General features: G+C 38.0%; 1 protein-coding gene across 9 annotated transcripts in view; it reads right to left on the bottom strand.

The window, feature by feature from the left end:
* Window positions 1–298: 298 nt before the first annotated feature.
* The window catches only part of Tbc1d30 (TBC1 domain family member 30), an 89,879-nt gene continuing 78,071 nt past the window's right edge, over window positions 299–12,106 (bottom strand). For 4 of the 9 annotated variants that reach the window (XM_087192243.1, XM_021241458.2, XM_013078324.3 and 1 more), the window contains exons 9-13: window positions 8,465–8,577; window positions 6,654–6,793; window positions 5,453–5,659; window positions 5,246–5,305; window positions 2,809–3,848 (exon numbers count right to left, since the gene is read on the bottom strand). In XM_087192243.1, the coding sequence (XP_087048369.1) occupies window positions 3,061–3,848; window positions 5,246–5,305; window positions 5,453–5,659; window positions 6,654–6,793; window positions 8,465–8,577 (1,308 nt within the window). In that variant the 3' untranslated portion in view covers window positions 2,809–3,060. Of the gene's footprint in view, window positions 3,849–5,245; window positions 5,306–5,452; window positions 5,660–6,653; window positions 6,794–8,464; window positions 8,578–12,106 lie in introns of all 9 variants that reach the window. The other 5 variants (XM_087192242.1, XM_087192244.1, XM_021241457.2 and 2 more) reach the window with 4 other exon arrangements.

Here is a 12,106-nt window from a genome sequence, read left to right as displayed (position 1 = left end):
GCTAAATTTTCTTATTGTTCTATTTTATCAAAACGAAGGACATTTAAGTCTTAACGCTAATTTACATATACACATACTCTGCTTATTCACATTTAGGAACAGCTATTCTGCATAGGCAGGTTGTAGGCCACCCTGCAAACCAGTGATGGGTGGGAGCTTCCTGGGTTGGTTCCTTGGTTCTGGTGACCACGTGGGAGCAGGGGAGGAAGGGGGTGACAAGAAAAAGGAGAAGGGAATGTCACAATAGTGCTTCATCCACATGCTTGGATATAAAATAGCACAACCACCACAACGAGGATCTTTATGCATATATCTTTGTAATCAGTACAATTCTTCAAAACAATGACACACACACACCAAAAAAAGGGAATGCAATGTTCCAAACAGTTACACCCCATTGGTCAACATTACAAACTAGGCTTAGATCTAGAGGCTTTTAAAAGAGGACAGAGGTGCAGAGTTGACTCTCCAAAAAGTGCTAAGAGAGTACAGACATATCTAGTAATATACTGCTACTTGTTAAGTACTTCTGGTGTTTGCATACAGTATCCAATACACAGGGAAGATAGCAGGTCCATACTGGTCTTTGCACATGCTGTGTGGTAGAGGCTACTCACATGTCTTTATTTTGTAAAGTAGGCAAGGCTCAAAATTTGATTGATTTACAGATTACTTGGTACAATGCATGCATGTGTTACTGGTACAGGAATTAGCTGGAGTTTTAAAATTCTGACAAGGTCATTTTTATCTGCAAAGGACTATCATCTTTTCAGTTGTTCAATCATTCAACCCGTACTTATTCTAAACCACATGCCATCTCATCCATTCCTTTCTCAGGAAGCCCTACCCTGGGAAACAGGCAAGAAGAAACACTGGTAGGTCGCAGGATGTGGTGCCAACACTGAGACAGCCAGCAGACAGCTCCATCTCATTATCCACCTCCCAGGCTCAGTTCCTCAGGGAGCCAGTGAGCTGCCTCCAGGGAGGAAAGAACAAAACTCTATTCGAGCCAGATATCCCTCCAGGGGAACATGATCAGTCTGACTAGTTTAGGATGGGATGAGGGGTGCAATTACGAGGTGGACTCATTCTTATCTTAAAGTTTAGCAGATGGAAGAAAATCATGTCATTTTCTTAGCCTTGAGAAATTCAGTGGACCTCATCTTGTGGGGGTGGTATGAAAAGTGAGCCCAACTCGCCCTCCCACACCCTTCCCAAAAGCAGGCTGTGGATGTAGCTGCTCATTGAGAAGCTGCATGCTAACTTCAGACAGTGCAGAACTCGAGGCCAAAACTGCAATGATTTATCAGTCATACTTTTCCCGTTCAGTTCCTCTGGGGGTAAAACTACCACCAAGAGGATAAGCTTTTCTCACTATATATGTCATTCTCATGTTTTCTGTTCAAAAAAGCCCACACAACCACATTCTATTTTATTATTTTAAAAATGGCTGTCTCTCATAGTAAAAGTCCCTTCTAAAACTATAGCTTTGGCTTCAAAATTTAAAAATTAGCTAGTTCAAATTAATATTGACTGCACTGACAATATTGCTGTGAGCATTGCCAAGGTCTCCCAGCGATGATGATAAGGATGTGAATCTATTCCAATGATGGTGGGAAGAAGAGGATTGAAGAGTGAGCCTTTTGTTCTGCCAAATGACAAGTGCATGAAGCAATTTTAAAGTGAACTACCTTTGCAGAATAAGGAGGTCAAAGCTGGTTTTGTGAAATGCTGTCGTAGGATTCTGTACCATATGGAGAAAGGTCTTTTGAAACTGGGAGGGGAGGGGGATTGTGGTGAATGGCTTCCCAGTCTTGGTTTGTACAAACTCTGTAGCCAATGCATCTGTGTACAAAGAGCAATAAACTCGGCTATTGCACTGGAGGAAATTTGGCTAAATCACATGGAATACCAGGAGTATTTACCTTGAGTGATTCAAGTGCTACTTCACCTCTGTGTGGCTCAGAATTCCCAACTGCATAGTGGAGACAAGAGGTGCTATCTCTGACCCACTGGGACCAGGGCAGGAATAGAGTGGGTGAGAGAGAGCTAGAAAGCACAGGGCCTTCTCCAGAAAAAGGCAGTGTTCAAGTAACAAAGTAATCCAATCAAAAAAGCTCAAAATTCAAGTAGCAGAGGCACAGGTGCCATGTTCTGGCTTTTGAGCAGAGTCTGGTGCATCTGCCATAGAAAGCAGTGGGTAAATGAGCTGCGTGGTTGAGGACAGAAGACAAGCTCTATGCAGAGCCATCAAGTCATCTGTACCACTGAGAACCAATGTTCCCCTTCAGAGAAGAAAACGAACTCCGAGAAAAGCTTAGTGGAATTAGCAAGCAGTCCAGGGCAAATATTTAACACATATCCCATTTATGCTCTCTGCGTATGATCTTCAATTTGGTTATTAACCTAAATTTCAACAGTTGAAAGGTCTTCTTCATTTCACAGGTAGAAATAGAAAGTTTTTTTAAAAAACCATCTTAATTTTTCGCCTACATTTTAGCATAGGAATAAAAATCAATTTGGTGATAGGTACTGAGAGAGAATTCACACACACAAACAATCCCCCAACCAACAGGGCAGGAAGAGTAAAATCAGGAATTTTTTGCACCTAAAACTTACTTTCTTTTTACAGTTTCTGTTCTAACAAGCTGGTGTATGCATGCTAAGTAGTAGTAACACCCAGAGAACTTGAAGATTTGGGAGGTGTTACAGGGACTCTGAAAGGCGCTCAGAACAGGACAGAAGACATGACAGTCTAGATAGTCTTTTCTAAATAGTTCACAAGGAAAAATTGGGAAAACCCCACACTTGAAAACCACAATATTTATTTTTCCTGGGGAAAAAAAAAAGAATCCAAGAATCCATTTTATCAGGTGGATGTGAAAACATCCCTATTCTAGCTCCCAATATAAAACTTCCAATTCCCATTGCAAAGGGCTTCTGTTGCTTATCTCTGAACTGCTATTCATTTTCATTAGACAAATAAAACTGGGAGGGTGTCACTGGAACTCCCGTGTCATTATGCCGAGGTGAGTCCAGACACAAAGTTGATCGGAGACATCATCGTTTCTTAGTGCCACTGTTCCCACTGCTGGATTTGTTGAAGCTCCTGCTCATCTGAGGAAAGTGCACGGTTGGGGTTCTTTCTGTAGGACCATATAATCCCAAATTCCTGGCGGTGACTGATTTCCGAAGTGGTTTGACACTAGGAAATGGACTAAAGATGGGTGTTTTTGAGTGGCTGCCCTGGGGAGGTTTGCTGGTAGCTTTATTTTCTCCAAGGGCACTGTGTGGCTCTGGCACATTCTGCTGGCACAGCAGGTGTGCCTTGGGTTCAGTTTCAGCAGGAGCATCCCCTTGGTTCAGTTCCAAGGCTTCTAACTTCACCTGAACTGTAGACGCATCAACATCAGCATCCCCAAACACTGGCTCTGGGGACTGGCCTTCAATTGTCCTCATGGTGCCACCTTCAGAGTTGCTGCCTTCTGTTTCAGCTGTAGCGACTGAACAACTGGAGAAGTCCTCCCCTGTCCCCAGGCTGTTGGTCTTACAGCCCTCATTTTGCTCCTCTATCAGCCCTATGGTGTCACCACAGCCCAGATGGCTCTTGGTCCTTGGCAGGTTCTTTTTGTGAACTCGGATGTGAGTTCGCCATGGAGAGTTGAGCTTTGTTTTAAGGTCTTCATAGTGGACAGGAGATGCTTTGCCTCCTGCATGGCCAGGTATGTGGATGACTGCGTTTTTGGCAGCTCTGCTCGTCATCTTCATCTTCTTCCCTAAAAGAAGGTGATTTATAACTGGAGAATTGTTTACCTGAGATGGGAGAATGCTGGTCACTGGCCCTTTGTCTGAAAGAAATGTTGAAAGGTTGTGTGAAACATACGACAGAAAAACACATCCACTCTGAACAGCAATCACATGAAGATCCCCATCCCGTCCTATATTTCTCCCCATGTACCACACGTAGGTAATGGCAGGGCCATGTGACTGAGGACAGAAGAAGTGAATTTAACCCTAGCACCAGGGGAACCAAGTCCTCTCTCTTCAAAGAGGAGACTGCAGGATGGGAATTAAAAGGGAACAGGGACTCTGACCACCTCATTATTAATGAGTGCCTACTCTTCCTAATGTTTTTTATAGCGAGCCTTTGTTTTTCATAGAGAGCAACCTCAGAGGTCTTATATGCAGAAAATTCTTTGAAATTTTTAAAAATTAAGATGACAAGCACTATGACCCTATGGATTATCAGCTGTCAGCTCCTAAAAGGTAAGTCAAGAACACACCACAGATATGTAATGAAGTGAGAGATAAAAGAGACAGAGGATCCTGAGAATCCCAGCAGAATCAACTGCTTAGTCCTGGTCCTAAACATGGAAAACAACCTATGTGTTCTCAATGGATTTTGGAAGCCAGCTGACAACTAGAAATCACCAAAAGCTTTGTTCTCCTGGAAAGCACTATGGATCGTATTATAGTCCTGATGATTTAAGGATAAAATAAGGAAATGAAAATGCCAGGGCTTTGAAAATTAAAGTGCTTCCACTTACTGCTCAGTTTGTGACTGCTTTCCTTTTAAAATACATTATTATTAGTACATATTAATTTTATAAAAGTTTGGGTTTCAATGTGATATTTTCATATATGCATATATATTTTGATCTGTGATTGCTTTTTTAATAATTCAGAATAAAATAAGAACCTTCAAGAGTTGCCTATTCCTCCTGATAAGTGGCGGTAAATTCACGTTTTATGCAAGATCAGTCACATGCTCACAAGCCACTTAAAAACATGTCAAATTTACATCTTGGTTAACTCTGGACAAGCACAATTTTCATGAGGATATTCAGTTAAAATAAGAATAATCACTCCCAAATCAGCATATATTAAACAATAAAGTAATTTCTTCAGAGATTTTTCCAAATTAAAAGAAAAATTAAGCTTGCCAATCCTTGGAAAAGAGCATTCCAACTGCACTCTAATTGTGTTCTTAGTACACTCCTAAGATACTGCTTACTCATCAGTGAACACAGGCTTTTTAATGTTTTTTGCCCATTTTCCCTGCTCACAACATCTGTTATATTACTAAGTGACTAGTATATAGCTTAATGTACTAGTCCACAGATATATTCCACAATCAAATGCATAAAAAAATTTCTCAAGTCCAAGGATTGCATGGATTTGCAACACTGTATATCATTTGTCAACCCATCTCCATAAGCACACAAAATAAAGATGTGGTTAATACCATTGGTTGATTGGTCCTTGGGCCCTATAAGGAACCCATGGTTTTTTTCTTCTTTAAAGCCTAATAAAATAAAAAATGAGATGCTAAACATGCTACTATCTCATGCCAGCTGAGCCTATGGATACCAAGCTGCACTTAGTAATCCTGAGGTCTTCACTGTACAAGTTTCATCAGGATGAAATTGATTCACAAAAAGAATCCCATTACCTGCCCTGATGTACACCTGATGGACCTGCTGCTGCTGCTTCTTTTTAATTCGAGAGTACTGCCGCTTCAAGGCATTGATGTCTGTGGTCATGCGTTCCATCATCATGCTGTTGAATGCCGCGTGGTATTCACTTCGATAGGAATTGATGGCTCCTGGACTCAACTCTGCAATGTTGTTGGACCTCAGACTCTGGTCTTCACTGGCCTCTGCACTCAGGGAAGAAACAAAAAGAGCAGCTCAGAAGACAGTAATAGGATCAAATAGGAATTAATCACACTATAACCCAGTGTAATATCTTAACCTCCAGGAAATTCAAAACCACAAAAATGTCCCCTAGAATTTGTCTAGTCCTTGTTTTGATTAGCTTCTATATTTTCATATTAGTCTGTGTGTCTCAACTGAGCTTTACTGGCTGATTTTGTTACTTCTATGTTTATTATATAAACATAAGATCAACTGTTCCTAGATAAAAATCATTGCCATTTCCGAAATTCCCTTAGAAAAACACAACACCACATGTCTAAAATCATTGTGCAGATACTCATACAACTGCATGCAGATTTATAAAAGACTGGCAGTTTGCAGAGTTTATACAGTCATTAAAAGTATACTTTCCTTAAGTTAAAAATACTGACACATTTTATAAATGGATCAAAATTTCAGACCACTGTGTTACTAGAAATGAATGTTTTTAGTCATTTAACAAACATTTCCCAGCTGCTTCCTAGGAGTGTTACATCTCATAGAGTTTCTGTTCCTGGACACCAACAATGACTAGATTCATCCATTAAATAAAATTAAGGTTACATCCAAGAAAGAGGAATGATTACTGCAAGGAGCATATATTCACAAACTGCACAGAACAGAGAGGCAGGAAACCAGGCTTCTCCAGTACAACATGGAAATCTGACACGGAACTAGCTAAAAGATTAAGAGATTTCAACTATTCTAACCTCTGCTGATATCTGCTGTTCAGATAAAAGCTGAACATCTCATACATTTACTTCATTTGTTACTAAAATCACTTCTCTCCAGAGAAGAAAATAAAAGGGGGAACTGCTACTTTAAAGACTTACAATCAAATGTGGAGAAAGTGATGGTGTCATCCTGGAGTACATAATTGCAAGGATACAGTAATAATATCCTTGTTATGATGAAGTAACACATGGTGACAATCTAAATCAACAGCCACCAATTTACCTTTAATCTGCTTTTGGTACTTCTGAAGTTCAGGCACCAGGAGCCCACTGAAAGGTCCAAGACACCCCACTGTATTAGCAATGGCATCTTCATCATCTGGGTCATTCTCCTCATCACTATCTCCAACCTTACCGTGTCGTCTAGGAAAACATAAAAGAAAAATAAATAGTGAAAGAAAATAGTGGTATTTTAAAAAAATAAGTAATATAATCACATGGGTTTAAATGTCATATTTACATAATTATAGGATTTATTAAAAGTCTTCCATTCTTGCCAAATTCTTCCTAGTTCTTGCCCTACCTAATTCCAATAAGTAGGCTGGGGATTTAGCTCAGTGGCACCATGCCTGCCTTGCAAGTGCAAGGTCCTGAGTTAGATCCCCAGTACCAAAAAAAAAAAAACAAAAAAACACCAATAGGTGACATTTATTACCAATTTCTTGGGTATTCTTCAACTTATTTATGCACAGATAAGCAGATATATCTATATAAATTTTTCTCCTTGGTTTGAATTAATATTAACATACCATATAAACTTTTACATTTTGCTTTTAATCTTTCTACATTCACATAGAGGTTTCTTACCCATTCCTATAGCTGTATTGATATTTACATAGCCCATGTTATGGAACCCAGCTGTTAATGGTCCCTACTTAGTTTCCAATACTATACTATTGTAAACAACACTACAATAAATAACCTTAATATATACTGTGTTTTGAATGTGTAAAAATAAATGTGTGGGATAAGTCATAAAGATAGAATTGCTGAGACAAAGGATATATGCATTAGTAATTTTGGTATATACTGACAGATTGTCCCTAATCCTTTAGCAATTAACCTCCCACAAGCAATGTACAGGAGTTATCTATTTCCTATATCCTTATGAACAGAGAGCATTATCAAGCTTTTGAATTTTTGCCAAGAGGTAAAAAATAGGTAGTTTTAGGCTGCTTTTCAGGACTGATGATACTGCACTTTTTATAAACTGCTCAATCCATTTTTTCATCATTTTTCTATTGGGTAGCTATTTTCTTATTGTTTTCTAGGAATTTTATATATTAGAAATATCAGTTTCTATTTTGTGTAGAAGTTAAAAATACTTTTCCAACAAATATATTTTAGTCTGTTTATAGATATTTTGTTTGGATCTGTTTTGGCTTTGGCCAGGTAGAAAACAATTTTTAAGTACTTAAATTTAATGTTTTTCCTTTATTTTTATTTTGAATAATTTACTAAGGCTCCTCAATTTCAAAGAACTAGAGGAATTTTTCCATATTTTCTTCCACTAATTGTTTCATATTTTCCATTTAATACTTTCATCCATATATGAATATACAACATGAGGAATGATTTTTTTCTAGATTAATTCTCATTGGCCTAGTGCTATTTCCTAAACTGTATACTTTTTCACCATTGATTTAATGTACTAATTTTTCATATACTAAATTGTATATATATTTGTCAATTTCTGGTCTTTACAGTATTTTAAATCAGCTCATCTGTCCATTTGTACACCAGTTCCACATAATTTTAATTATTGAGATTTTAAATATTTTGTGGGCTTGCTAAACATTCCTTCAGACTATGTTCCAAACTTCTTTGGAAAGCATTTTGGATTTCGTTTTAGGATTTTGTTTTATTAAAATCTCTCTTGAGTTTAAAACAAAACCTTTGGAAAAGTTATTCAGCTCTTAAGAACCAAATTACTTTGCACATATTTCTAGGGCTTAATAAGTACTAATTTACAAAAATGATAATCAAGGTACTAAGACTTCCATCATGAAACAACAAGGAAAAAGAAATCCTTACCCAGAAACTGAAGTGGGTTTCACAGTGGCTGGAAATGGTGTAATGTTGTAGGTGTACTTTTCCCTCAACTCTGCCAATTGTGGAAAAGGGAATGGCGCCATAGCATACACAGTCTGAAAAATAAAAGCAAAAACGTTGTCTTAAAAGGAGGCCCTAAACCACTCTTACCCACCCCAAAAAGATAAAGTTTCATAATGTTGAGGGTGAAGAGACAGATACACAGCAAGTAAGAGATTCTATCCTAATATACATTTTAAAGACAAAAGAACATTGTAGATTGAGCATCCCTAAAACAAAACCCAAAATGCTTCAAAATCCAAAACATTTTGCATACCAACATGATGCCAAAAATAGAAAATTTCACACCTAACCTCACAGATCAGAACACAAACAAAACTCAGGTGCACTAGAAAGACTTTAAAGTTATCATCAGGCTATTTGTATATAAGGTGTACATGAAACATAAATAAATTTCGTTTTTAGACCTGGGTTCCATTCCCAAGATGTCTCATTACATGCAAGTAAATATCCTAAAATCCAAACTCTGAATCACTTGTGGTCCAAGCTCTTCAGATAAGGGATACCAAATCTGTATTGACAAACATAACAATGAGTCCTCAAATCAATGCCCAGTTGGCTGGGCATTCCAACTGGTGAACATGGGTGAGCAAACGGAACAGTCTGGCTCCCTCCAGTCATTTGATACTGAATGAACTCAGAAACCCACAATGCCTGTCACCTCTATAACCAACAGTCCATAAATGTCCTTCATATATACACCTTGCTTTCCAGTGTCTCAATGATTTTTATGCACATTAATGTCAGCCTTCTGAATAAAACTATCTCATGGGTGATCTTGTGATCAACTGCAAGTTTTCTTCAGATACCACCTTTCTACAATGTCTATAAATGAATTCTGAGTGAAAATTGTTAGCTCTTATTTTTAAGGGAAAAGAAAAAAGCGACAAGGTGTAAAACACAGGCTGTCAAAAAAACTTGTAATTAAAAACAGGAAAAAGCATCTGCACTTAACACCAGCATTTCAAAACTATGTATCATTTCATCAGCAAGAATAATCTTGTTTGCTCTTCTGTGTTTATAAAAATTTAATAGCTCCAAACAAATTTCTACAATCCTTCAGTTTCTTACTGACTAGAAATGCATATTAATCACACTTTCATTTTGTCTATGAAGCCAATAAAATATCCTAACACTTTTCTAGGAAAATATTTTTAAACAGTATTAGCAGGACTGTTTCTCTGAAGGTTTAAGACATCTAATACGTGCAGGGATAGGAACAGGAGGGCTCTGAAGGGACTTCAATCACTTTGTAGGTCAATGCCACCACTGTGACAATCCATTCCAATTTTTAACACCCTGAACATTTATCTGACTGTCCCCAAACTTCATGGCATCCACTTATACTTTATAATACCACTGCAAAATTCCAAACAAGTATTGGCTAAAATTCCTTCAATTCTTCATGCTTATTGAAGCAAAGCTAGTTTACAGGGACCACAGAAGTCACCTCTAAACTGTCTTATCACATACGCTACATACTTGAGTATATCCAAAAGCAGTACAAATTTACTAACAGTAAAGTGTGTCTCTAACCCCCAAAAAGAAACAGAAGGTATCTTGTGGCTTTCATAAGCCTGAAATGTGAGATTACATCAATTTTCAATCTTCCTAGCTTCCTTTTCCTCGTCTAAAAAATGAAAAGCATGAAACTCAGAGGTCATAGCTACTTCTGAAAAGAGAGATGTCGGTAAGATCAGGAAGAAGAGTAGGAGCATGTTCACCCATGTTGCTAATATTTTATTTCTTTAGCTTGGTGGTGATTATGTGGGTTTTGTTATGCTATTCTTAATACATTCTGTGTGAGTGAAATACTTCATATAATTTTATTAATAATGTTAGAGTATACTCTCATGCTCTGATCTTGCAAAGGTATCCAACAGCTGCCTCGCTGCCACTGCAGATTTCTTCCCTCCTTCCTATGACCATGTCTTAGTTCCACCACACCCTTTTGAGGGGAGGGAAGAGATGTAAAATCCTAACTTTAGAAACAAAGCTCAGTTTTGGAACTCAGGCACAGCAGCATGGGCTCGAATGGATTGACCATCATACACCAAATGTGATCCCTCAGTTGGACAAACCCATGCCCTCACTCATGTGATTTCTTTTTTCTTAACAGTTCAATAACTTGGTTCAGACATTTAAGAAAGCCATATGATTTGGATCAACCTTTTAAAATGAAAGAACAAAAAAATATGAGACTACTAATGCTAGGGATTTTTAAATTCCTTATGAGTAAGATGTATCACTGAAGACAAAAAATGGGGTGTCTAGCAGAAGATTCACCTGTGTTTTACTTTTGCTAGTTTTGTAACAAGGCATTAGAAAATTTCTTTGTCCAGTTTTGTAATGGAAGAATGGGAAGCACCTCCTGCCTCTCCATTTTACACCATCTGGTCTGGGCTCTGAGCACTCTTGACTGAAGACCCCTAATAAGAAAAGAAAAAAGAAAAAAGAAAAGAAAAGAAAAGGGAGGGGGACAGAGAGAAGGCTTCTATTTTCTATTTCAGGTTCCTTCTTCTATTGTTTACTTATGTTTAGTCCTTCAAAGAAGCAATCAGTGTGTCTGAAGCAAACTTGTTTATAGTTCTTCTTTGCTTATATTTGCTCACTTATTCAAGATCTCACATGTCTGAAGGCGTATTTGTCCTATGTCCCTTAAGTATCTCTGGCTCACCATGACAGCACTCTGAGTACATAAAAACCTCTAGGCTTCTAACTTACAAATTAGAGATTTACAACAGATTTCAAGAAATAAATTTTACTAAGCTCTTAGAGCCAAAATGGTACAGTAATAGAATCTTAGGGTTCTAAAGGAATTTAAACATAATTTAGCTCAACCTCTCTCCCACGCAAGAGCTTCTTCTAGTGCATCTCTAACAGATGGCCTCAAAGGCGCTGCCTAAACACTTCCAGCTATGGGCACACACCATTCTGCAGGGCAGATGGATTCAATTTTTGACAGAACTAATTAATCAAACATTGTCCTTGTATTGAACAAGCATCCACATCCTTGAGATTTCCAACCCATCACTGATGGAAAAAGTGAAGAGTTGGGTCCAAGGGCAGTTCTGGCCTAAGGCATGTGACAGCTGCTTCCAGACAACAGGGAACTATATTGTTAAAACACATACCATCCTTCTAATAATAGAAACTTAATTTTACTCCATATTTCCCTCAAGAAATTTACCAAAGATGTTGTCAAAGGTGCTGCTGAAATCCAGATACACTATTTTAACAGCATTCCCCAATTTCCCTACTTAACACTACAGATTTTTTAAAAGCAAAAATTGGCCTCCGCTAATTAGAAGAGTTACATGATCTACAGAGGGGACCCAGTATACTAACTTGCGTACGTCACTTAGAAGACAGAGCATCAGGAAAAGCCAGAAGAGGAGAATCCTTTCATCTCTTCAGCTCAAAAATACAGACTTTATATTCAGCCCACATTTTTCATCTGGAGTAATGTCAAGTTTGTTGACAGATTTATGGTCCACCATAGCTGGATCACAGTTATTGAATTTTTTTTTTAAGAATGAATTCAGAAAGAGTGGTTTGAAATGG

The sequence above is a fragment of the Heterocephalus glaber genome, unplaced genomic scaffold, assembly GCF_053883595.1.
Source record: "Heterocephalus glaber isolate CG9 unplaced genomic scaffold, H.glaber_assembly_v1.0 deba00001569, whole genome shotgun sequence".
Lineage (NCBI taxonomy): Eukaryota > Metazoa > Chordata > Mammalia > Rodentia > Bathyergidae > Heterocephalus > Heterocephalus glaber.
This window is presented reverse-complemented; position numbering and strand designations above follow the sequence as displayed.